Source organism: Trematomus bernacchii, unplaced genomic scaffold (assembly GCF_902827165.1).
Source record: "Trematomus bernacchii unplaced genomic scaffold, fTreBer1.1, whole genome shotgun sequence".
Taxonomy (NCBI): domain Eukaryota; kingdom Metazoa; phylum Chordata; class Actinopteri; order Perciformes; family Nototheniidae; genus Trematomus; species Trematomus bernacchii.
In genome coordinates, this window is record NW_022987607.1 from 1,065,093 (window position 1) to 1,092,856 (window position 27,764).

Here is a 27,764-nt window from a genome sequence, read left to right on the forward strand (position 1 = left end):
GTGACCCCACTGGTGATTTCTGAAGAGTTGACGTGTCTGAAAAACGATGGTTGTTACCAAGTGGCTGAATAGGACTACAGAAGTTGTGGAGGACGTTGTACGTCATTACGCCGAACACGTAAACACTCCTCTAAGTTTGTTTGCCCTGTTCTGCTTGAAAGCAAGTACCTGCCTCCTGCAAACTGTTCAAACAAACGCTTCAACTCGTACCATTTAGAGTCTGTATGTTTGAATATGGATCTTAAGTTGGCGTGACGTTGAAGCAGCGACCCTGCTGTAGTTCCTTTATAGCATAACGTTAGCATTTTGCTTCTGGCGACTAGATTTATGATTCGAAAATGATAAAAGTAGGGTAGACATGTGGAGATTATCCGGCTGAACAAAACGTGATCCGTCTCTTAAATGTGTGTCAACCACAGACCTTATTTCCAGCTATTTTCCAAAATCCTATGGAGAAATTGCATTGCGTTTTTGTCGAAGGAACCGGAAAGAGTTTGCTTCCGGGTTTTAGGACTCGTCACTGTGGCACTCTATGAGCAGCTCTCATAGGAAAGACCGAGACCCCGCCTCTGACGCTGTATCCAGTTCTTATTATACATCCATGGTCTACTCTAGACTCACAGTGTTGGCGGTCAGAGGGGTTATGTTATGGTCTATAGATTAAAGTGCTTATCCCCATAATCAGGCATTAAACCCAGATGAGAGTCAACCTCAAATGTCACATATGCTTTGCCAACAACGCTTTGTATCCTTCAACAGATGCACACAACTCAATAAATATATAATATAATATCATTTATATAATTGGACGCCTTTAGAAATATGTCATTAAATAAAATGTACAGCCACATCAGTCAAATCCACTGAGTCCCTATGCTGTGTGTGTTTACGTTGACATGTGGGGACATCTGACAACCAAATCTCTGCATCTTCATTATCGGAGCAACTCACAGCTTTAAAAAGACAATATGAGTCAATATGATGTTCAGTTTCAGAGATTTAGACTGAGTGTTCTGGTCAGCCGTGGCCTGATTACCGTCAGAGTGCTGACAGTAATCACTCCATACAATGTGACCTACATCTGTGACCTATATGTGCGTTATAAGGCAGTATGCATGGGCGTCGCAGCCATTATATGAGGGTGGGACAAGTCCCCCCCACCTTTTACTATGCGGAAAGTCCGTGCATCGGTCTGTCCACTCGCCACTCTCTGTATAGCGCTGTGTCAGTGCTTCATTATCAAATCCATTCCACTTGCTTATTGAGGAATGCCCAAATCAATGAGACTCCGTACCATGTTTTCACTGTTACTTTGTACCAAGGCAGCTTCTCAGAGCCGTACACATGAGCCGTACACATGCTGCGTTTTTTGTTTAGCTGTGTCTTTAGTTGTAAAATGATGCGCGCCACAGTTTCCCGACCGCGAGGTTCCGGCGCTAACAGTTCACGAGCGCGCTCCACTAGCACCCGGATATAAGGCGCTGTTATTAAAGAGGTGGAGGGAGAGTCCTCTCCTGTCAGACTGAGAGGCTGATAACTACAGCTCAGTGAGGTGAAGGACTCTCTGAGAGGTGGAGGGAGAGTCCTCTCCTGTCAGACTGAGAGGCTGATAACTACAGCTCAGTGAGGTGAAGGACTCTCTGAGAGGTGGAGGGAGAGTCCTCTCCTGTCAGACTGAGAGGCTGATAACTACAGCTCAGTGAGGTGAAGGACTCTGAGAGGTGGAGGGAGAGTCCTCTCCTGTCAGACTGAGAGGCTGATAACTACAGCTCAGTGAGGTGAAGGACTCTCTGAGAGGTGGAGGGAGAGTCCTCTCCTGTCAGACTGAGAGGCTGATAACTACAGCTCAGTGAGGTGAAGGACTCTCTGAGAGGTGGAGGGAGAGTCCTCTCCTGTCAGACTGAGAGGCTGATAACTACAGCTCAGTGAGGTGAAGGACTCTGAGAGGTGGAGGGAGAGTCCTCTCCTGTCAGACTGAGAGGCTGATAACTACAGCTCAGTGAGGTGAAGGACTCTCTGAGAGGTGGAGGGAGAGTCCTCTCCTGTCAGACTGAGAGGCTGATAACTACAGCTCAGTGAGGTGAAGGACTCTGAGAGGTGGAGGGAGAGCTCTCTCCTGTCAGACTGAGAGGCTCTGATAACTACAGCTCAGTGAGGTGAAGGACTCTCTGAGAGGTGGAGGGAGAGTCCTCTCCAGTCAGACTGAGAGGCTGATAACTACAGCTCAGTGAGGTGAAGGACTCTCTGAGAGGTGGAGGGAGAGTCCTCTCCAGTCAGGCTGAGAGGCTGATAACTACAGCTCAGTGAGGTGAAGGACTCTCTGAGAGGTGGAGGGAGAGTCCTCTCCTGTCAGACTGAGAGGCTGATAACTACAGCTCAGTGAGGTGAAGGACTCTCTGAGAGGTGGAGGGAGAGTCCTCTCCTGTCAGACTGAGAGGCTCTGATAACTACAGCTCAGTGAGGTGAAGGACTCTCTGAGAGGTGGAGGGAGAGTCCTCTCCAGTCAGACTGAGAGGCTGATAACTACAGCTCAGTGAGGTGAAGGACTCTGAGAGGTGGAGGGAGAGCTCTCTCCTGTCAGACTGAGAGGCTCTGATAACTACAGCTCAGTGAGGTGAAGGACTCTCTGAGAGGTGGAGGGAGAGTCCTCTCCTGTCAGACTGAGAGGCTGATAACTACAGCTCAGTGAGGTGAAGGACTCTCTGAGAGGTGGAGGGAGAGTCCTCTCCTGTCAGGCTGAGAGGCTGATAACTACAGCTCAGTGAGGTGAAGGACTCTCTGAGAGGTGGAGGGAGAGTCCTCTCCTGTCAGACTGAGAGGCTCTGATAACTACAGCTCAGTGAGGTGAAGGACTCTCTGAGAGGTGGAGGGAGAGTCCTCTCCAGTCAGACTGAGAGGCTGATAACTACAGCTCAGTGAGGTGAAGGACTCTGAGAGGTGGAGGGAGAGCTCTCTCCTGTCAGACTGAGAGGCTCTGATAACTACAGCTCAGTGAGGTGAAGGACTCTCTGAGAGGTGGAGGGAGAGTCCTCTCCTGTCAGACTGAGAGGCTGATAACTACAGCTCAGTGAGGTGAAGGACTCTCTGAGAGGTGGAGGGAGAGTCCTCTCCTGTCAGGCTGAGAGGCTGATAACTACAGCTCAGTGAGGTGAAGGACTCTCTGAGAGGTGGAGGGAGAGTCCTCTCCTGTCAGACTGAGAGGCTGATAACTACAGCTCATTGAGGTGAAGGACTCTCTGAGGGTTTAGATAGTTCACTTTAGTCTAAGTAGTGGGTCTCAAACGGTTGGGTAATCATTTATGTAAACAAGTATTTGCGAGGAACACCTTTATATGATCATTATAGTTATAAAAAACAAGAGAAAAACAGGTATGAAATAATTCCAACTCATACTATAGGACAGTAACACAAAAATACCGCTTGGAAGGGGAGTGATTTGTAAAATATGCATAAAGAAAAAGTAAATCTGTGTACAGGTCTGTTTCATATGGGTGTTGAGAGATGTATCCATAGATCTCTTCATTTTGCTCTCAAAGTGCACCAGATTGATGCTTTTAACTTCAACATTTAAAAAAAATTCTGGGTCCACCACCTGCCCACACCCCCTGTCAAATTGTCCCACCCACATTGAGGATGCTTCCTACGCCCATGGCAGTATGTATATGTTGAAGACTTCCCACCACATCAACTGGGACAGACAGTAGAGCAGACTCTAGGGCAGGGGTCGGCAACCCCTGGCACGCGTGCCACCAATGGCACGCGGCACCGTAACCAGTGGCACACTAGGAATAAGTGGAATAAGTGTACAAAATATTTATTTTATTTTCGGATCCTGAACGAGACCGCCGCCAGAGCGCGTCTCCCCGTTACCTGCAGAAGGAAGCCATGCACGCAACGCAGCCCCACTCTCTTTAACTCCAGGCGACTTTCTGCCGCTTTCCTCCGTAATGCAGTGCTGATCGTTTCACCACAGAGGAAAGCACTTCACAAATTGCATTACCCATAAGGAGCTGTAAAAATACCGCAGTCTTTGCGTGGCGATCGATATCGGCCGATACTCACTCTGCCGATCGATCGGTGCTCTCTAAAAAGGCTGATCGCGAGACGTAACATACATGACACTTTTCTCTGTGTGCGGCAAAACAAGCTCGCCAAAATCGCTTCACCAGTCTGGCAGTATTTTAAGGTGTCCGAAAATGACAATAAAATAGCGGTTTGCAACGTGTGTGAAGCAGAAATCCTGCAGCTCCACCCGCTGTGACGGACCGGTGAGCGGAGCAGAACACACAAGAGTTAGACCTAACACACTTAGCTATTTGATCTACCTTTGGAACTAGTTATAAATATATTTATTCTTCACTGTCACTCATTACTGGATCAGTGAGCTGCATGAGATACTGACAGGCTGTCAGGAGAGAGAGAGGGGGAGAGAGGAAAAGAGAGCGCTTCCGCTCATTTCTCCCGTGTTATTATCCAAAGTTAATGTAAACTTGAATAATGTAGGCTACTTCATTTTAATGTAACAATTATGTTGGTTGTTGTTTGTGGAAGCGCCAGTGAATGAGCCCCATTAACTGAGTTAAACATCACTTTTCACGAGTGTTTTCGTCGAGCTCTTCAACCCCCTGGGATTTACTGGGATTTCTCACTTCATACGTGGCAATGGTAATCTTCAAAAACCAGTGATGTCTGCATGATGGCTTATGGTGTCAGAGTTAGTCTGTTTCATAAGGGTTTTGTCAGTATATGTGACATGACTAGGTTAGCTACGTTAGCTAGCTAGCTTACAGCAGATCTGCAGTAACATCAGAAGGAGTCATGTGACCACATTGTTAAAATAAGACCATCAAACATTTAGGTACATTTCCAACAACAGAGACAGTTGTTCAGCTTTATGATCCTGAACGTCACCAAGCGCTCCCTCCCAGCTGTGTGCGTCACTCTTTAGTGTCCCCTGGTCTCCAGCTGTGTGCGTCACTCTTTAGTGTCCCCTGGTCTCCCAGCTGTGTGCGTCACTCTTTAGTGTCCCCTGGTCTCCCAGCTGTGTGCGTCACTCTTTAGTGTCCCCTGGTCTCCCAGCTGTGTGCGTCACTCTTTAGTGTCCCCTGGTCTCCCAGCTGTGTGCGTCACTCTTTAGTGTCCCCTGGTCTCCCAGCTGTGTGCGTCACTCTTTAGTGTCCCCTGGTCTCCCAGCTGTGTGCGTCACTCTTTAGTGTCCCCTGGTCTCCCAGCTGTGTGCGTCACTCTTTAATGTCCCCTGGTCTCCCAGCTGTGTGCGTCACTCTTTAGTGTCCCCTGGTCTCCCAGCTGTGTGCGTCACTCTTTAGTGTCCCCTGGTCTCCCAGCTGTGTGCGTCACTCTTTAGTGTCCCCTGGTCTCCCAGCTGTGTGCGTCACTCTTTAGTGTCCCCTGGTCTCCCAGCTGTGTGCGTCACTCTTTAGTGTCCCCTGGTCTCCGTTGTGTTTTGAGCTTCTTGCAGCGTTTGGTTTCTGCAGCTTTTAGTAAACGCTGCGCATGTCTCCTCAAGTTGCTGAATGTTCTCTAAATGCTGCATGTGTTGTCAAGTTTTTTCATTTAATCGTTTATTTGAAGAGGGACAGTGCACATTGATGAACATTTAAAACAAATAATGCTTTAAAAACGTAAACATGCCGGATTTGAGCTTTGAGCTAGTTTCCATCCGTAGTCCCAGCTGAAGATGTTGCTTGTGTTGATTGTGTAACTAACTCCATCCCTCGCTATACACACAACAGAAAAACACTTTAACCCTCGAGGCGCGGGGGATAGTTCAGATAATTGTATAGAAAAAGGGGGATGGTCCACAATCTGTTCACATGTGTCTGAGTGTCATTTGTCATTGTGGGCTGACAAACTGCGTCTGGATAGGGGGGGTCCACACTGAAAGGATGTGATTTAGGAAGACAGCAACCTCCCCCCTACACACACACACACACACACACACACACACACACACACACACACACACACACACACACACACACACACACACACACACACACACACACACATACACACACACACACACACACACACACACACACACACACACACACACACAGCAATCAATTACCAGCGCACTCCCAGAGCCAATTACAGCGAGCATGAGCAGATACATCCCCATGATATATTGGACAAGAGGCGGTGGAGCTTTTTAGAGGAGAGGAAAGAACCACTCATTATGTCTGCGATCACTGACTGAGTTTGATCTTTACTGCTCTATAAGTGTCTGTTATGCTCCTTAAAGTCTGTTTTCTGTGTTAAATATGTGACTTCTTGCTCCCTGTGGTGAACAACAGGACAAGAGGCTCCATTGGTGTGAACGATATGATGAACTAGGATCTAGGAAGTCCAGTTTGAGCTCAACATCAATGAGTTTGATGGCTTATCAGGTCCAACAAACGCTGCAAAATTACTTATTTTTTATCTGGAGACCCGAAGTTTCTCTCCTTCGTGTTGGCACTTATCAAACTATTGTTTTATTAAAATTAATTAAGGGTGTCTTTTGTAACAGTGCGGTTGTCCATGAGAAAGATATGATGAAATGTGATGAACAAAGTCAAGTTTGAGTATTAGATTCATTAGGCTTATAAGATACCAAAACTCTGCAAATGTTAAAATGTTGCTTACATTTTTTTTTTATTAGGGCTGTCTTTTTTAATATGTTGCTGTTGTCTGTGTCAACATGCCTTTACTCCCTGACTTCTAAAGACTCCTTTGTGGTTTTAAGGTAGGGACACACCAAGCTGACACCAAAGAACTCACACAGACGGACCCGATTGTTGTGTCGCCTCACGTCTCCTGCGTCTTGGCCATGTGTCGCACTGGAACACACCTCAAAGACTTCAGCCGACGGCCAAGAAGCACGTACGAACTGCGCATGCGTGAGTGGCAATAACTCTCCTTACCAGCAGGCAGCGGTAGTGTGTATTCGTCATTCAAAAGAGGCAACAACCGGAAGACAGACTGCGTGATACACCGAGAGAAGAAGAACAGACTGCGTGATATAAACAAACAACAAATAGCGTGTGCGTTCCATTTTCACTCTACAGCGAGAAGCTCATGGGGCTTTCCCCAACCTGTGTCGAGAGCTGGAGGTAAATGAAATCTCAGATTTGCCTTCTTAATCGTTTGTTTGGGTCCCTCACTTCCGTTTCGCTTCTCATGCACTGATTCGCGAGCTGAACAGCCAATCAGAGTGATTTTTTTGACCGACAGCCTTTGGCCGATTGCCTCTCGATTCGACATGTTGAATCGGGAGGTTTTCGGCCGAAAATACACGACGGTGCGGGACACACCAATCTGAGTCGGGCGACAGGACGCTCATCGTCGGCCTGACATCCATCGACGGCCAAAATCGGCTTGGTGATGTTTATAACCTTGAGGGCTTTAGAATCAATACGTTTTTTGACAATGTGAATTTAAAGTGCTTTAAGTCTGATGTATTCATAGCACAAACATGCTGCTTACATTTACTTGCATCTAACGTGTGCTTTAACTTATGATGCTGATGATGATGAATAAATGTTTTCCAAATATCAGTTGACAAACTCTATTAAAATCTATTTCAAATCAGCGTTAAGACTTGAAAACAAAAGAGCTCCTCATGCACAAACCACCTCATCCTAATCCAACACTTACAGCAGAGAAGTGTGTGTGTTTTGCACTGACTTGGAGTGTGTTTAACCCTCCGCTGAGTGACTACTTCAGGCTGTGAGGCTGTGAATGAGTGTGTGTGGAGTGTGTGTGAAGATGAAGGGTCGTTGAGAGGATTTCATCCCGCTGTTAAACACACGCTCACAGCGACGCCTCCTTTAGTGAACGAGCGATGTCTGACCCTCTGTCTCTCGTCCTCTCTTCCTCTTTGTGTCTGTTTCTGCCTCTAGGTGCTGCATGGTGATTCTGTTCTCTGCTCTGCTGAGTTTTTGGGATGCTGGGAGGCTTTTATCTCCAAAAAAAGAGGGCAGAAGGAGCCCATCCGGTGCAGGGACTCTCATTATGTTGTCTGTGATCTGCACTCATGACTAACACGGGAAAAATGTTTAATGTTTACTGGTGGCTGTTTGGCTTTGAGCTCGGTTTTCTGTTTCAAATCTTGACTTCTTGGTCCCCGAAATGAAAATAAGGGCGAGAAGTGGTGGTGATATAATGAAATGTGATGCAGGAATTCCAGTTTGAATCTTATATCAATGGCTTTGAAGGCTTCGAAGGTGCCAAAATCTGCACACTATTCACTTTTTTGAAGGAAAATCGTGCGTTTAATCCATCTGTGTTGGCATTTGTGATCTTATTGTCATATTGAAATGAATGAAAGGACTCTTTTAGTGCTGTTATCTGTCGGATTGTTGGCTTAACTCCTGTGACTCATGCATTGCTTACAGACTCCTCTTTAACTTAGAATCTACAGTAGGATCATGTACTTCAGAAAACAGAAAACTATGTCCGTCCCAGTTTCCTTAAAAGATGCATATGCAAAGAGCTTTCTTTCTGTGACCAATGGTCTCAGAATAAAAGAGAAAAAGCAGCAAATATAAGTTGCTAATAATGTTTAATTTACAACAGTTGTTTGTTTTTGGATCAGACTAGGAAGACCACAGAAGGAAATGTAATTTTAAGCATCCTTATGCAAGGACTACTCTTAAAGTTGGGGTAGGTCATTTTAGAGAAACCAGCTCGAGTGCGCTAGAATTTGAAAATACACAGCCGGAGAAAATCTGCCACTTCCTTACAGAGCCCCTCCTCCAACAGACACGAACGCGCACATGACAAATGAGGGCACGAGATAAGTTTGTGCACAGATGGAAGGCTGACAGGCAGGTAGGCCATCCAATCATTTTAGCCGGGCCGGCTAAAATGATTGGTCGTGCTTTTTACAGTACTACAGCTTCCACAGATGATATTTTTTTATGGATTTTTTGTCAAAGCACTTAAGATATTTATTGCTATCGGGATGTTAAGAGCATTCCATGGAATATAACAAAAAGTGTATCTCGAGCCGGTTTCTCAAACTTACCTACCCCACCTTTAAGTAAATGTGTATTTCGGTGGTTGGTGTAAAATGGTGGAATTCTCAACAGAAGGATCTAAAGAATTGTATAAATGAAGAAAGATGGGACTATATGAAGCAGAATGTGAATAAGTCTATGTACTCTGGTCCTGCATTGCTAAATATTTGTGATGTCTTTGATGTGATGTCTGTTCTTCATTTGCAGGTCCCATTGTTATTATTATTATTATTATGCGCCGCTTTCCACCTTCTTCTCCAGTAGGACTCAGATGAGGGTGTTGCACTTTTCCTTTTCCTTATACATGTGATGTTTTGGTGTTGTTGTTTTTTGTTGTTGTTTTGTTTCTTTCCGTTAACCATCAAGTGGGAAATAAGTATTTTTGTGCTTCTCTTAGTATCCTAAGATACTGTTATGTTTGGCTGTGAAAAAAAAAAGAAGAAAAAAAGATTATGAAGGGCAGACCATCTATTTGTATTTATTTTGTTTTTTTTTTAGAAAGGGGCAAGTCATATAAGATTTGTTTCTTCTCCCTGCTCCTTTTCGCTCAATGGTGTGTTTGTAGAGACATGTTTTGTTGGCAATTTATTGTACATTGGGTTTTGCGTACCATGAGTGGAACAAATAAAAATTAAATTAAATTTGTGCTACAGTAGATGTTGACTTCTTAGGCCCCGGCTCCACGGGAACACATACGGCAAAACGCATCGGAGTAACGCAAACGCAACCGCAAAAAACCTTCCGCCCACACGCAATATACACCGGATTGTGTCAAGCTCCACGAGACGGCTCCGTTTACATCCAACCGCTGGAAAAGCTGCAGTACATATGCCGAACCTGTACGTGGCGCTGTAACTTCCTCCACAAAAGCAGCAACTTCCTCCACAAAAGCAGCGAAGAAGAATGGTTGTCATGGCTGCACTTCTGTTTATTCTCCGCGGTGGGGGCCGACGGAACCGGGCAGAGTTTTTCGCCGGTCAACGTGTGTTAAAGTTTAAATCTTCCGGACAAAATTATAAAAGTGCCGGTCAAAGGTCTTCTTTGTTATTTATTGAGCTTTAAAACAAATGAATAACGACGATATAATGATATATAATCATAAAATACACGGAGCCTGTCTCTTTTTCCTCTCTTCTGACAGCGTCAGTGTCTGTCTCATGCAGCAGCTGATCCTGTAATGAGTGACCCGACAGTAAAAATAAACATATTTATAACTAGTTTAGGTAGTTTGAGAGGTAATTAAAATAGCTAAGGGTGATGATCTGACTTGAAGTGTGTGTTTTGCTCCCGCTGCATCACAGCGGGAGGAGCTGCGTGTCTCCGTCCTGTCAGATTAGACTTCACTCCATATGTCCATATCGAGATAAAGATAAATAATCTGAATTCAAGGAGGAGCTCCTGTAGATGTTGCACAAAGAACTGTAGCATGGTCAGTAGCGACTGGAGCACGATAGCAACCCTGCGATCCGCCATTGTTGTTGTTAACGAAACACTTCAGCAATGATGCGGGGTACGCGGAGAGGTGGGGAGAGGCGGGGAGAGGCGGGGCTATGAAACGGGTGACCGTATAGGCGACCACACGGCCCCGTTGGACCCCCCAGAGCGCTCCGTTCCCAGATCTATCCACCTTTGGACCCGTTGTCGTTTGCGGGGTCTGTTTCTACGTTTCCGTTACGGCATCGTTGAGCTTAAAGGGCTATACGCATGAGAAATATGCGGATTCAACCCGTTTTCGTCCCCGTGGAGCCTAGGCCTTAGTCCCTGCATTTAAAAAGCGAACAGGAGGCTCCAGCGGTGTGAATTATATAATGAAATATGATGCAAGAAGTCCAGTTGGCATTTTAGATCCATGAGTTTGAAGGCTTATCAGATGCAATAAAATGTAAAAACAGGATGTAAAAAAGTAGTATTTCATTGAGTTATCGCCCGTGTTGTTTCTACCTTTGATGGTGTCAACTTACTGCTTTGAAATCTAATGAATTAGTGGACTTTGCATGGTTGATACATGGTGCAGTTTTCTGTCTGAGCATGCATATACTTCTCAGACTTGTGCAGAACTTAAAGACTCCTTTTAGTCTCTTCTTTGATTTATCGGTTGCAAAACTGCTCTCATTATCCCTGAGACTTTACTTTAACTACCTTACCATAGATTGTTAGATAAAGCAAAATGCAACCAGCAAGAACCAACAAGACTGGATACTCCCTGCTTCTCTCTGTGTTTATAATACATAAAAGTAAATATCTTGACAGTCTTGCACACATGAAGTAAAAGCTCTCTTTATGCCCTTCTTTAAACGTGTTGTGTGGACGCCGGACGTTTTTTAAGAAGCCGCCGGCTCACCATCTGTGTTCTGCACAATGTTTCTGTGAGCGAACAGATGCAGCGCTGAATAAACTCCATCTATCTGCAGCTCTCTAACACCGACCAGGTGGGAGTCAGCGAACAATGATCATTCTCCACTGGCAGCAGTGGGTCTAAAGCTAATGGTCCTGATGGGAGAAGGGGGGGGGGGGCGGGCTGTCAGATGGGAAACATGCATTGTGGAAATATGACCTTCGAGCAGAGAGGGAATAGAGTGGTGCATGGATGTTGTATTTCTATAGTGGACCCTGAAGGCAGCATCTGAATCCAATGGGATTTCTCCATGTGATTTTGGATTATGTCGGAAAATAATCTTAATTGCAAACAAACGTTTATGATTCTTAGTTTAGTTCAGCAGGATAATCTCCACATATTAACACCACTTTATGATTTCTGAAGTAAAAAGCTAACGTTAGGCTATAAAGGAACTACAGCACGGTCACATGACTTCACGTCACCACCGCTAAGCTAAAGGTGGTTAATGTTGGGCTATAAAGGAACTACAGCACGGTCACATGACTTCACGTCACCACCGCTAAGCTAAAGGTGGCTAATGTTGGGCTATAAAGGAACTACAGAACGGTCACATGACTTCACGTCACCACCGCTAAGCTAAAGGTGGCTAATGTTGGGCTATAAAGGAACTACAGCACGGTCACATGATTTCACGTCACCACCGCTAAGCTAAAGGTGGCTAATGTTGGGCTATAAAGGAACTACAGAACGGTCACATGACTTCACGTCACCACCGCTAAGCTAAAGGTGGCTAATGTTGGGCTATAAAGGAACTACAGAACGGTCACATGACTTCACGTCACCACCGCTAAGCTAAAGGCGGCTAATGTTGGGCTATAAAGGAACTACAGCACGGTCACATGACTTCACGTCACCACCGCTAAGCTAAAGGCGGCTAATGTTGGGCGTGATGACGTATTTTATGTAGTAGAACCATATGTTAAAATCTCTTCAGCTTGTGTTAACCAGAGATCTTATTTCAGGCTAACAACCAAAAACACATCCAGAAAACCATTGACTTCCAGACCAGGGGACAGGAAGTGCTGATCGAATCAGTACTCATGACTTTACCACAGTCATGATCATTCACCACTAAAAAAAATAAAGACACACAATTTGTGCAATGATGCATGCAATCATATACCTGCTGGTACACACACACTCACTCTCACACACACACAAACACATCAATCAATGCTCTCTTTGTATAACAGCTAGTAATCTCAGCATCACATGATAGCACGATCATCATCTTCAGACCGAGCTCTCAACACCACTTTCATTATGATGTAACCACCACTGTAAGCTCCCAGGAGTTATACAGCCTGTGGTGGCCATATTGGATGCCTCCAACCCTAGGGACAGTGTTAGCTAAGAAAAGTGTTCCTAAACCTAATACCAGAGTTACATTACTCCTTTAGGATTATGTGTTAAGAAGTCCAAGTAGACAAACCATTAACAAAGTGTATGGAAGTAACAGTAGACTCTAGTAGCTGCAGCTTGGATTACATCTTATGTCATAAAACCTAAATATTGAACTTAAAGACATTCGGACGCAGCAGAGAATAATTATCTCACAATCTGCCAATTTGTCAGCAGAATATATTGCATTTTTAGATCTGAATCATGCCGCAGATACTCAAAATACAACATTTCCCTGACCCTAACCAAGTAGTTGTGTTGCCTAATCAGATTCTGCACAGTAGGGGGCAGATGTCACTCTCGTGTTCCTTAAAGAAGTAATGGTTGGGCATGTATAGCTTGCAGTGGATTTGAATTATTATAGGTAAGATGAACCTTTCCCAAATGCATTTTGACGCCCAGTTTGAAACATTAAATAGATCTCCCCAACAACCAAAAGCTAATTCAAAAGACTTTGAGACAAGCAAACCAGAAGTGCAAAATTCTGACTTATTTCCAGGTTTTCTGACTAATTCCTGCACCACTCTGAAACCCTGAAGCCCCTGCAGAGAAAGCAACATCCCCTCCTTCTGTTGAGATCAGGAAGATACCATTAAATCACCTCCTTCCATGAATATAGGTAAGGGAATCGTCCCCTCTCCCATCAGAGTCCCTGTGGGGGGGTTAGCCTGAGGATATTAAGACATCATCTTTTCCACGACTCCTCTGCTGGGGTGTGAAACAGAATAAGAGAAAGGCATGGTCCCCCCCTGAGGCTAATGGAGCATGAAGTGGACCTGAGCTATAAATGCTGATGCAATCAAAGGATGCCAATAACCTGTGAAATGCAAACTGTTCCTGTGGATGGGAATGGAGAATTGTCTCTGCATCCTGTTCTGTTTTGGCGTCACACGTGGATGTTGGACAACATGTTCTGAATGATGCAACTCCTCCTCGCTGTGTGAAATACTGGCCTGTAACTCAACTCCAGTAACTCAGAAGATGATTGATGCTCCCCGCCTTACTGATAACAAAACAGACATTAACAGATAAGATCTTATTCGACAGACACAATGCTGTCCACTCATATTAAAGGGTAACTTCTCACACTTACAGTTTACTATCCCTTAGGCCATGTAGTCCAACATATAATAAGCAAACTACTAAACTAATAAGGAGATTAGAGACCATTTGTGCCAATGATATGCAACAGTGTGTCTCACACGAATGAAGCAGTGTGTGAATCTCGACCATGTAAGGTTGTCTCAAATGGCACATGGCGGCTGTGCATGTGAAGTGATAATCGCCACTTTCATTTTCGTAAAGCACTTTGGATTGCCTTGTGTTGAAATGTGTTATATAAATAAACTTGCCTTGCCTTGCCACTGTTGGATAGTTAGAGAGCTAGCGGTACCAAATCATTACAAACTGCTCAGTCAACCCAAATCTCAACTGTGTTTAATCTGGTCAAAATGAACCTTGGCTTCTTATCAACACCATGTAGTGTACGTTACATAAATGGTGAACAAAATCCACATGTATAACTTTTATTTGTTTAGTTCTGTGTTCACTGAGGATTACTTCCATGACGTAGCCAAGATGGTGGTCGTTGAGTGTGATATTATGCTCATTTTGAGGTTGATATTTGTATTTTGTGCCTCTAAGTAATGCCCCTTTAAGTATTACAAAACTTGACTTTGACAGTATCTTGAACATCTTAATTTCTCCTGAACCTAATCAAGAAATGTTGTGGGGATAGGATAAGGTAAAAAACACCATATCACTTCCTAAAATTCACCTTTTTATTAAAGCTTTTAACTAATGATGACACCACTCTGTTGTACTCGACATCCATGCAATATTTGGATTACTTCCATGACGTAGCCAAGATGGTGGTCGTTGAGTGTGATATGATGCTCATTTTGAGGTTGATATTTGTATTTAGTGCCTCTAAGTAGGGCCCCTTTAAGTATAACATGACAGAAACTCAACTTTTGTCAGATTTTTGCTGAACCTACCAAGAAATGTTGTGGGGATAGGAGGGAATATAATACGTTTATTATACGGTTACATATAACGTTGTCCATAAACTACATGTCCCACAATGCATCTCATTTTGTGACATGCGCACTGAAGAGACTAGCAATTATTTGTCCTAGACTTCTGCTTTCAGACGTAGTTAATTATGAATTATTACCCTATCCAATAATAATCTAATGCAGAGGCAATAATGTAATATAATACACTATTTTATATATATTATATATTTATATAGTCTTAAAGTTACAAGCGGCCCTTTGAGTGCAACCGTAATGAAAATGTGGCCCGCGATTAAATTGAGTTTGACACCTCTGATGTAAAGCACTTTGTGACGTAGTTTTGAAAAGTGCTGTATAAATAAATAAAGTTATAAGGAAAGTTATATCAGCACACTGTGGAAAGTCAGGTGTGTAACTCACACTCTTTGGACATCCCCACTCCGAAGCACTTCTGCAGGCGGCAGTACTGACAGCGGTTCCTCGTCACCTTGTTGATGATACAGTTTTTGTCCCGGTGACACGTGTACACCATGTTCTTCTGGATGCTACGCCGGAAAAACCCCTGAGGAAACAGACAGAAAGAAGAGAAGAGGGGGTTATTCATGAAAAGGAGACGTTAACCTAATTTCCCTTCTAATCTGCAGCCTCCTGTTTTTCTAAAACACTCACAAATGAAATCCCCCAGCCGCTGGATATCCTAATGTCACGAGTCTGTACAACAATGTGCTGGATGTTTTGTCTTTGCCATTAAGGAGAGACGAGAGAGTCCCTGCTGGGCGCTTCAAATGCTCGGAAACAGAGAACCTCGGGGTATCAAACAGAGGGAGGATGAGGCTTTATGGAAAAATATCGGAGGATTTTGAGCGGCACGTCTGAAGGTGACTTTGAGCTCCAGTTGAAGACCAAAGACTCTTCGCTTTCAAAGAAACACTTTCATTGTAATTCAGCAGAACAGCGGTTAATAGCTCTTAATTAGGCTCATTCAATGGGTAAAAGAGATATAAGGAATTAAACTGGACTTGTCACATACACATTGGAGCCTGAGGCAAGGAAATTGTATGAGAAAGCCTATAAAAATATATACAAATACAATCAAACTAAGTTATGATATGAACCTATGAAGCAGAGATGGTCAACAGACACTAGCTCACAATGGTATTAATTAAGTGGCCAGAGTCCAATTAAGAAAGGCTCTAGTTGGACATGTGTTAGGTGATATGCACGCCTAATAATCACACTTAATTCCATTTCTTTTTCAATTCATTGCCTCCACCAAGGACGTTATGTTAAGCAAAAGTTGCTTTGTTTGTCAGAAGGATTACGGGAGAAATGAAAAGCCCTATGCATCAATGGCAAAGATTAGGATTAGGGTTACGTTTTATATAAAGTATTACACAATATGTGAGCTGTTATAACATAAGAAGCATATTTTGTGCTTGTTCTGAAACACACAATACATCAAGCCAGCATTGTTTGCAGTAAAAACAAATGCTTTCTTACAAGCAGAATTCAATTCTCTATTTCATTTGTGACTTTTAGTTTTTTAGATGTATCAATATTTAGTTTTTCGAGGCCAGGAAATAGATAAATAAGGACGTCACGCATCCGTTAGCTGACAAAATATGAATATTATTTCAGTGTTGGTACACAGAAACAGATTCTCTGTAAAGTGACGGAGAGCAGAGGAGCGATCTCTTCTTCTTCTTCCTCTTGATATTAATATTCCGATGCTCTGGGGTCTTTTGCAATGACCGTCCATCATGCAGGCCCTTGTGCACATGTTTGCAGGCGTTTGTGCCTGAGGAGCCTCGTTCAGTATAAGTGTGTGTGTGTGTGTGTGTGTGTGGGGGGGGGGGGGGTTAAAACTCCATTTGCCATCGTGCCTGTGACAAATGGGACCTTGCCTTTTCATTAGAGAAGCAGGATGCATGATGGGTAACAGATTAGATCACAGGACTGAAACGGCTGAGTTTCAAGCATCCGTCAACCTCCAGATCCCCCCAGCACGGATACTAACAGCCAATCAGGTATCAGCTTCAGTCCCGAGGTCACCTCCCCTCCGTCCGTATTATTCACTCTCCTAATAGAGGCCTTTATCCTGGCTGATATAAGCTGTGTGTGTTCAGAGATACACCTGAGGGTCTAATAATGGATGACCATATGAGTGTGTTCAGGTTCGGTGAAGAACCCAAGGATGCTCCGGTACTTATGTCATCCAAAACTGAGAGCATGCAGGTCACTTAGCCTTCAAAATCTGTGTGTGTGTGTGTGTGTGTGTGTGTGTGTGTGTGTGTGTGTGTGTGTGTGTGTGTGTGTGTGTGTGTGTGTTGGGGTTATACCAGGAGACAGTGTGTGTGTGTCGTGGTCTCGCTGCAGATACATTTGCATTTCGTGAGCTTCGGCTCTTTGCAGCAGGTTTGTTGACGGTTCAAGGCCTGCAGAGCTGCCGTCATTTGAAAACTTCCCTCATGCACATCATTGATACTGAACATTAAAAATATATGAAGAGATGGGGGAAGGAAACTTTTTTAAGAAGTTATCGAGTGTTTACTTTCACAAAACTTGTGTTTCAGGACAAGAGTTATTTAGCTTCTCTTTGCCACAAGATGTGATGTTTTATGTAATCAGATCCAGCTGGAACAAGGTCTTCAGGCCGTCTTTAAAACTGTTTTAATTAGACCTACTTTATACTGAACAATCTTTAAGAAATCTTCTAGTGAGGATGTCTCCCCAGAGTTTCCTTGCAAAACTGTTGTCCCTGTTACTCTGAATAACGCAGACATACTTACTGGGATATTTCTTTAAGATTTCGAATAAAAACTGTTTTAAAGGTGGCCTATATAAGCTTTTTAAAAATGTAAAAACTGGTGCGGAGAGTGTCTTTTTTCTACCTTCCATTGTATGTAATTGCAGGCACATAACTCAAACTCTCTAAACCTTGCACGAGCAAATCACAAACTCTTTCAAACGTGGGTAAAGAAACATTAAAGGTAGGGTAGGTAAGTTTGAGAAACCGGCTCGATATCGCTAGAATTTGAAAATACACAACCGGAGAAAATCTGCCACTTCCTTACAGAGCCCCTCCTCCAACACACACGAACGCGCACATGACCAATGAGGGCACGAGATAAGTTTGTGCACAGATGGAAGGCTGACAGGCAGGTAGGCCATCCAGTTATTTTAGCCGGGCCGGCTAAAATGATTGGTCGTGCTTTTTACAGTACTACAGCTTCCACAGATGACATTTCTTTATGGATTTTTTGTCAAAGCACTGGTTTCTCAAACTTACCTACCCTACCTTTAATAGAGTTAAAATGCATAAAATGACCTCCGAGTACAAAGCAACTCTGAACTTCCAATAGATGATCTCTTGCATATGTGGCTTTGAAGCACTTCTTTGGGTAAATAAATGATAGGATCAGAGGTTTCCGCTGAATTAATCAAGGATGCTAAATTCATCTTTCTCTCAAAGCATCTATCTGCTTACAGCGCGACTTCAAGATAATCCTTTCAGTTTGAATCAAAAGCTCCTGAATGGATTATAAAATAGCTCTGTTGATCATGGTTTGAATCCAACTCGATAACAAACATTTCTATACGAACCAGGGAGAAAATATGCTTATACTTTATCCAATTGAAAGGCACCCATATAAAAATGTTTTTACATCAAGCTAACAGCTAAACTGTGTTTGTCCAGATTACACTCTATTCATATTTGGAATATAAAGCTTAGGTTAAAAACTCAACCTTATTCTATATAACTTCTGCGTAAAATCTTTATGAAAAAAGTCTTAGGGTCTGTGTTTTGGGGTGGAAAAGCCCGATTTGTCAGCTTACAAATCCGGCTTTTCCACTTATACATTAAGACTTTTCATGTTTTAGGGTTAGGGTTAAGGTTTATAAGATCCTAATACAACTCCTGAACGATGAATGCTAGAGTGATGCAATTTGGTGTGTGTAATGGTCTCCTTTCTTCTCTCATGTGTACCAAGTTTGGACCCTCTAGCCTCTTCCTTTGCTATCATTGACACCCATTCTAACTGATCCTCAACACCGGAGCCCCTCAAGGCTGCGTGCTCAGCCCTCTCCTCTACTCCCTGTTCACACACAACTGCGTGGCCACACACAGCTCCAACACCATCGTGAAGTTTGCTGACGACACTATCAGTGTGTTAGAATCAGGGGTTCCCAACCTTTATTGTGCCAAGGACCGGCAGATACATAAAAAAAAATCACGGACCGGTTGTCAATTTGAACTGATTTCAATATTTACTCACCAGCAGGTAGCAACAGAGACTAATTGTATGTATTGTTTATTTGCTCCTTTTTACACCTGATTACCATCCAAAGCCTGCATGAAGTACCCTGAAGAAGTATGCACATACAGCTAGTGTGTGTGTGTGTGTGTGTGTGTGTGTGTGTGTGTGTGTGTGTGTGTGTGTGTGTGTGTGTGTGTGTGTGTGTGTGTGTGACACTGGCATTTGTTTTCAGAAGATATTATGATAGTGTCGTTCGTTCCGGTGCACACACACATCATGCGCCTTGGTGACCGGACATCTCCTTCATAAAACCAGTAATAGGGGGAATAATCGGGCAGTTCGATATGTGTAGAGGTGTGTGTGGTTAACACGTAGCAGCCTGCAGTCACTCTTAAGTTGTTCTGCACTAATCAGAGGCGGAGTTACACGTCCCGCTACCTCCTGATGCTGCAGCCATTTCATAAGATGCCTTTTTGGCGACAGAACAATCTTTAAGATCCTCTCAGTTCTTTCGTCATACTCTTCACTGACTTTGCACAAGTGTTCTATCTCTTATATAATCTCTAACTTGAATCACAAGTCTGTGTTTCTGTTTTTTTATATGCTAATGTCCTGAGTGTTTAGACAATGGATTTAAGATGTTGTTTTCGTGCATGAATCTCCAGTAGTTCCTCAAACAGATGCTGGACTCTCTTCACTTTAACTCTACAAACCCACAGAGAAACACAATGCATGAGAAGACTCGATCATCACATCGGCTCCGTTCCTCTTCCTCAGTCTTCCTCCTCCTCCACAGTGTTGACCTGCAGACTCTGCTGTGATATTTGTCAGCTCCTGTCCTGCAGGTTTACTAATTTAAAGCTTAGAAATGTGCAACCAAAGGACACCCTTGAGCTGAGTGTTGTAAAGGTGTTTACTAAGATATAAAAACAGCGTGGTGGTTAAATAAATGATAGGATCAGAGGTTTCTGCTGAATGAATCACTCAAAACACAAGGATGGTAAAACTCATCTACCTCTCACAGCATCATCTGCTGTAGCACGACTTCAAGGTAATCCTTACAGTTTGATACTGAAGCTCCTGAATGGGTTATAAGATAGGTCTGAAACTCTGTTGATCATGGTTTGAATCCAACTGGACAACAAACGTTTCTTTACAAACCAGTAGACAAAGGATGCTTATACAATATCCAGTTGAAAGGCATCTATAGAAGTTTTGTTTACATTAAGCTGAGAGCTAAACTGTGTGTATCAAGAATACACTCTATTCATATTTGGAATATAAGGCAGTGGTTAAAGACTGGACCTTATTCTATATAACTTCTATGTAAAAACTTTATTAAAAAAGTAAAAAGGTCTAACAAGTCTCTAAATGAGATGACTAAACGTCATCGGTGGTGACGTGAAGTCATGTGACCGTGCTGTAGTTCCTTTATAGCCCAACATTAGCCTCCTTTAGCTTAGCGGTGGTGACGTGAAGTCATGTGACCGTGCTGTAGTTCCTTTATAGCCCAACATTAGCCACCTTTAGCTTAGCGGTGGTGACGTGAAGTCATGTGACCGTGCTGTAGTTCCTTTATAGCCCAACATTAGCCCCCTTTAGCTTAGCGGTGGTGACGTGAAGTCATGTGACCGTGCTGTAGTTCCTTTATAGCCCAACATTAGCCCCCTTTAGCTTAGCGGTGGTGACGTGAAGTCATGTGACCGTGCTGTAGTTCCTTTATAGCCCAACATTAGCCGCCTTTAGCTTAGCGGTGGTGACGTGAAGTCATGTGACCGTGCTGTAGTTCCTTTATAGCCCAACATTAGCCGCCTTTAGCTTAGCGGTGGTGGCGTGAAGTCATGTGTCCGTGCTCTAGTTCCTTTATAGCCTAGCGTTCTGTAACGTTGTTTATATCTACCCTCCTCTGACCTCCTCATACCTGAACTCTCTCTACAGATAAGGCTTCATGTTGGGATGTGATGTCGGATCTGATAAACTGCACCTTAACCAAGATCATTATCCAACATGTTGTTATCTTAATGGGCCGCGGATCGAGTGTCAGAGCGGCCGCCCCGCCATTTTAGGCCTTCTCATTTACAGATTAAAAAACGAAAGTGCCGTCCATTAATTATTTAGATACAATCCAACCCCTTGTCCACCTGGCCTCCTCCATTTTCTCCCCTCTCTCTTTGTGTTGCTGAACATTCAGCACAGCGGCGGAGGATTAGCTTTCGCTCTTAATCGTGTCGACATCTTATCACTGCCGTGGAAAGTGGAGAAGACACTGGAGACCCCGGGGGGTTCCAGAGAAATGAGGAGCAGAGGTGGAGAGGGGAGTGAAGGGGTGATATTTATCCAGTCCAGGATATTACTTACACCTGCAGTTCACTGGAGAGTTCAGGAAGGAGACCCAGATGGACACGAAATTGTATTGGATGTTTTATTTTATTTTTGTCTTTTTATTGCAGATGTTTACGTTATTTTTTACATTTGTATATTATTTATTACATTAAATAATCACATTTTATTCTATTTTATGTTATTTACTTCTTATGTTTTCGTATTAAATGTATTGACCTATTTATTAAATCAGTTACTTATTAGTTTCATTATTTTCATGTCATGATTTTATGTTTTAAAATACTTTTAAAAAGGTATGAATTGCCTAAGAAGAAGGGCAATGAGTAAAGCAGGTTAACACAAATATGTATGCCTTATTTTAGGGATTTAAATACAAATAAGTCCTGGTCGTATAAAATCTCTAATGTATGTTATTTGAATGCCAAAGAAACACTATTCATGGGATAAAAACTTGCAGTCTTTAGCTTTTAAATATGTAAAAGACCACTTTAATCAAATTACATGTCGACATCCGACCCCTTTATTTACTAAACTCTAAAAACGTATAATTTGCTAATACCTTTAGGAGTTGAATACACTTCTGCATTATTTTAATGGGTAAACTTGCTAAATGCATTTCCCTTGGTCTTTCTCATTGTGTGTTTTATCAATAAAAGGCCTGAATCGCCTACAAAGATGAAGTCATTGACAGGAAGGAAAGAAGGAGAACGTTTGACAACAAAACACATCATTTTGTGCCACAGCTTTTCTACTTTTCTTTGTAAAAGTTGTATTTAAGGTTTTAGTACATAGTAACTACTGTTAGAACAATTTCACTCGTCAAATCAGGACTTATTTAAGCAATTTTACAGCCAAACAGATTGTTTTCCACCTATTTCCTACCAGGAGTGGGGTTTGAACCCACGAGGACTAATGTCCATTGGATATTGAGACCAACGCCTTAACCACTCGGCCAGACATGCTGAACAAGGACGCAATTTTCAAGCGTTGGGTTATTTAGTGAAAAAGCAGGTATAACTTCATAAGAACATATCTGAGAGAAAGCTACGAGAATGGCGAATAGAGTGCACAAAAACCCTCTAGGCATAGCAAATACTGGGGGATGCTTTCACCCGTTTCTTGACAGTATTCCAGCTATTTCCTACCAGGAGTGGGGTTTGAACCCACGAGGACTAATGTCCATTGGATCTTAAGTCCAACGCCTTAACCACTCGGCCATCCTGGTTGGACATGCTCAAAGAAGGACACAATTTTTCGAGCATTGAGTTATTTAGGTAACCTCATTTAAAAAGGAGGGAGAGTAAAGGAGGTACATCACTTCATAAGAACACATCTGAGAGAAAGCTAGGAAAAGTAGATTGCTTTCACCCATATCAAGCAGCATATTTGAGTAGACAAACATATTTATCGTGCCCTTTTTTAGGCAAGTCAACAGTCAAACAGACAGTATTCCACCTATTTCCTACCAGGAGTGGGGTTTGAACCCACGAGGACTAATGTCCATTGGATCTTAAGTCCAACGCCTTAACCACTCGGCCATCCTGGTTGGACATGCTGAACAAGGACGCAATTTTCGAGCGTTGGGTTATTTAGTGAAAAAGCACGTATAACTTCATGAGAAGATATCTGAGAGAAAGCTACGAGTTTGGCACATGTGCTCTAGGGGCTATGTCATCATGCCAATCTTAGGAACATAGCTATCATAACATCAACACAGTGTCATGAGCGTCATCCATGTACTGTAGTCATACATCCGGCTACGTACACAGCTACACCTCTGTTATCAAGTGCTCTGATATAGAAGGAACATTCAGTATTTTCCCAACAACTACATATATATTTTGTACTTGAAATGGTAAAGTAAAACCACTATAAGAAGAATATAAAGCGTAGACTTTGAGATAAGGTCGCTTGTCCTTCAAGAGATGAGAACATGTCCACCTTTAGTTTGTACTGTGTGGGAATGAAACACAGATGTGACTCAGGCAGAACATAATAATGAAGGCCAGTGCACTTATTATAAGATTTAGCATTAAAGAGGCCCTATTTGTCTCCTCTCCTGTAGTGTGCTCTATGGGCTTGTGTAGTTGAATAAAGTGAAAAGTTCAAATAATCAATAAGAAGAATGAGAGATTTATTTTGGCAACTCTCTACTTTAAGTTGATTTTAAAATGAATAACATTTTATTTGACTTGTAACGGATTAGTTTTACAGCATTGTAAAAGTACTATTTTGTGCAGTAAAGGCTCTGAATACTTCCTGGGACTCTGCAACCCAGTATCACCTGCAGAAACACAACCACAGAAGAAGAAAAGCACCTGGTCGGCACAAAGAGCCGCATTGTTACTGCCGCTAATGTGAAACCTGGACAGATAAGAGACAAACACTACAACACAGAAAACAAGAGACACTTCTCTCAGACCCCCGAAACCCAATCACTGCTTAGCTGAGCACCGAGCAGATGGAGCTGCAGATACTACAGACTGAAAGGAGGAAGCAGTAGAAAGAGTGAGATAGAAAGAGTGAGATAGTGAGAGAGAGAGAGAGCCTGAACAGACTGACCGCTCTGAATATCTGCAGAGAACCGGAGAACTGAAAGACAACGGAGGAGGTTTCAGATCACAGAGGCCTCGTTCAGCTCGTCTTTCTGCCCCCGGAGCGATCAGAAGCCATCTTTAAACACACACACACACACACACACACACACACACACACACACACACACACACACACACACACACACACACACACACGCACGCACGAACGCACGCACGCACGCACACACACACGCACACACACACGCACGGTATCGCTGGTGATGGGAGCATTGACCTGAAGTCTAAAAGTGAGACAATCATCAAGCCAGATACCAAGGTATTTGTAACAGGCAACCACTTCAAGTATTATTCCTTGCGCAGTCTCCAAAGCAGTCTCTGGAGTCTTTGCCATGACAAAGCATTTGGACTTTAAGAGACAGTAGTACTGTATGTTTGAAGTGGGTTTCTATCAGGTACTTCTTCATGGTCGCTGAATTACATACAGTAGTAAACAGACAGTAGTACCAGCAGGAGGCTAAGCATGTCTAAGGTCAAGTGTACTTCTACAGAAATACAACATTGCTGCACGCACGACTCTTTGTTGTTGAGTAAATAAAGATATAGGAGAAAAAGGAGGGGGTGTACAATGAATGCACCGTCCAGAATTTGTATGTAAATGACGATGTGTGTTTTACTCCTGATTAAATCTACATACTGCCTGTACTAAACCAGGAAATGAGTAGCATTCGTATGTGAGTGTACATCCTGAAATCAGTGTATCCACAGCAGCAGAAACATGCATATGCAATCATGTTACCAGATTTAAAAACTCCTGCCTCACGCATCGTTACAGCAAAGAAGTCGTATTTTTAGTCTTGTTTTTGTGTTTGTCTGTTAGTCAGCAGGATACCTCAAAAACAATGTGCACAACGCTTTCTGACAACTCCTGCTGCGAGAGAGACTGCATCAACAACACTCAATTATTCAGGACTCACTCAGAGGAAAGTCATCAGAAATTATGTTTATTTTTAAAGATGTGAAAATCAGGTTCAGTTTAACAGACGGTGCATCAACCTGAAAACCTCTTGTTCTCATACTGCCTGTGCTGCAGCACCTCTTTTCACCCTCTGTCTGAAACCAGAGCCCAGTCTGCTCTGATTGGTTAGCTGGCCAGCTCTGCTGTGATTGGTCAACCTGCTTAGAGATGTCCCGCCCCTTAGCCTATCACGTACAATGTGTTGGAGCGCGAGAGGTGATGTCACAATGTATTTGCCAGTACTTCTGCTAAGATTACGTATTTGTTTCATGTCACATGCCTACAACTATTCCTTTAATGCACACATACAAATATGTTTACAGTCTATTTAGATCAGTGATGTGCGGCAAAGAGTCTCATTTCCACATAAGTGTACACGCTAAAGTGTATTTAGCAATGCTTTTCTCTGTGGAACACAAAGCATGTTTTTTAATGTACATGCCCGTCATTTTTTTTAGTGTACATTTCTTCAGACTTGTTTTGACAGTCCAAAACATTTTTAAGATATTCGCTTCAATATGAGATTGAAGAAAAGTAGGGAACTCCATATTTCAGAGGCTGAAAACTCTGAAAGAAAAATAACTTAATTGATAATCAAAATACTTCTATTTTAATCTGGTTTGTTAAAATATCGCTGTGGGGGAATCTAGGTGAGTTTATGTTTAGTATCAGGAAAGTGTTTCTTCAGAGAAACAAAGATATGCCCTTTAATACGATATAAAACACAGACAAGTAGGAAATCTCCATATTTCTGACGCAGAAAACTGCATTTTCGGACATTTTTTCACTGAAAGTAATTTATCAAAACACTTTTAAATGAATTTGATTTGTTAAAATATCGCTGTAGGTGAATCTGATTGTTTCCATCCCTACCTGTGTGTCATGTTTAGTCTCAGGTAAGCGTAGTCTTGTTTTGTCCGTTCAGAAACAAAGATATGCACTTTAATACGATATAGAACACAGACAAGTAGGAAAACAACATTTTTCAGACGCTGAAAACTGCATTTTTGGACATTTTTGCATTGAAAGTAACTTATCAAATCACGTCTAAAAGAATACGGTTTGTTAAAATATCGCTGTAGGTGAATCTAGGTAAGTTCCTTCATTGTGTGTGTTTGGGGGGGGGGGGGGGGGGGGTAAAGGGGTTTTAAAGGGCCTGGGGTTCAGAAAGAGGGGCGCTTCTCTTCCACTGTTAGCCGTCTGAATTGTGTTTTTATTCAGAGAGGTTACGCTCTCCCGCTTGTCAAACCAGTTCCATCAAACTAATCCTGCCATGTCAACGCCTCGGGACCCTGAGAGGAAAAGAGAGGATATTTTTTTTTTTTTTTTCACGGCTCAGAGTTTTGTCTTTGCTGCTAAAGGCCTGTCAGAGCCTTTTCTCCCTGGACATCTCAGGGCTTATGCAAAACTATGTTAAGATGTCATTTTTTCAAAGTGTTCTGCACACACTCGCTCCCTGAACTCCACGTCTGAAGGCTTACAGATGGCTTTTATTTCTGCAGGTTCTTTAGATTTCTGTTTCTGAGATTTCTCTTATGCTTTTTGTGTTGATGTAACTTTTGTTGTGAGGCTCTGTGCAATATAAAAAAAGACATATAAGCACTTTTGGAGTATGCAACGTGACTTATATGTGAGGATGTGATACGATAATACTTAACAGTCAAATCAAGTCAGATATTTGTCCTTGCATCACAGAAGCTCAATTTGCAACAAGGACAAATATAAAGACAAGAAACAGAGAAACAGACATTTAACGATCAAATTAAATCAATCCAAACTAGTTTTGAAACTCGGATGCACTTTATTGAAAATGATATATAAATCTGATAGGCAGCAGTATGTCAAGCCTGGAAAGCCAGACATAACTAGATGTAGTCCAGAATGAAACATATATTCAACTTGTTCTTCATGTGTTACCAGTCGACAGCAGAGACAGGAATCATGCTCGGAGAAATATAAAATTACAGAATCTTGAATCAGATTCATTCTGGTGTCTTAAATACAATCCCCTGGTGCATGCTGGGACAATTTGAGGAGTCTAAAAGGCCCCATTCACCTCGTCTTTCTGCCCCCGGAGTGATCAGAAGCCATCTTTAAAGCTCACTCATTTACACGCACGCACGGACGGACACGCACGCACGGACACGCACGCACGCACGCACGGACGGACGGACACGCACGCACGCACGCACGCACGCACGCACGCCCGCACGCACGCATTTTTTATTTGTATTTTTGTATTTTATTATATATGTTGCATCGTTGGAGGGTCATAAGATTTTCATTGCCATTTCTACATCTCTGCATATGACATGAAAGTTTGGAGGTGAGTGAACGAGCTTTGACTTTGCAGGGCTTCTTGACTTTGGGTCATCACACAGGAAGCTGTCACTGCAGCGTTGCATATGCATGTTCTTCTGGAGGCCCAGATGTCCCTGTTTTAACAATTCAAATCAGACCGGTCCACACAGCAAATCTGCACAGAGACTCAGTCCTTAAGGAGTCAAACGCTGAGAAGGTGCAACAAATACTAACTGCATTAATGCTGTTTCTGTCCTGTGTGCAGCTGGGCTCCTGATTTAATATTACGTTGATTGACAGAAAATTAAAACAAGTTCTTTATCCTCTAAAAACATCTGGTTGCAACTGTGACGTCTTGCACCTGTTTTTCTGTTGTTTTTGGTCCGTAGAATAAAAGAAATGATAAGAAAAGCCAAGTAAATGACAGTAAATGGAACAGAAATACATA

At 42.8% G+C, this 27,764-nt stretch overlaps 1 protein-coding gene and 2 non-coding genes across 3 annotated transcripts in view; all 3 read right to left on the reverse strand.

The window, feature by feature from the left end:
• LOC117482871 (retinoic acid receptor beta-like) overlaps window positions 1-27,764 on the reverse strand; it is a 74,640-nt gene that overhangs the window by 26,008 nt on the left and 20,868 nt on the right. Inside the window, 1 exon segment of the mRNA XM_034131099.1 lies at window positions 15,261-15,402. Coding sequence (XP_033986990.1) covers window positions 15,261-15,402 — 142 coding nt within the window.
• trnal-uaa lies at window positions 22,585-22,667 on the reverse strand. Its single transcript has one exon. It is a non-coding gene; the product is annotated as a tRNA-Leu (tRNA).
• On the reverse strand, window positions 22,906-22,988 carry trnal-uaa. The gene has a single exon. It is a non-coding gene; the product is annotated as a tRNA-Leu (tRNA).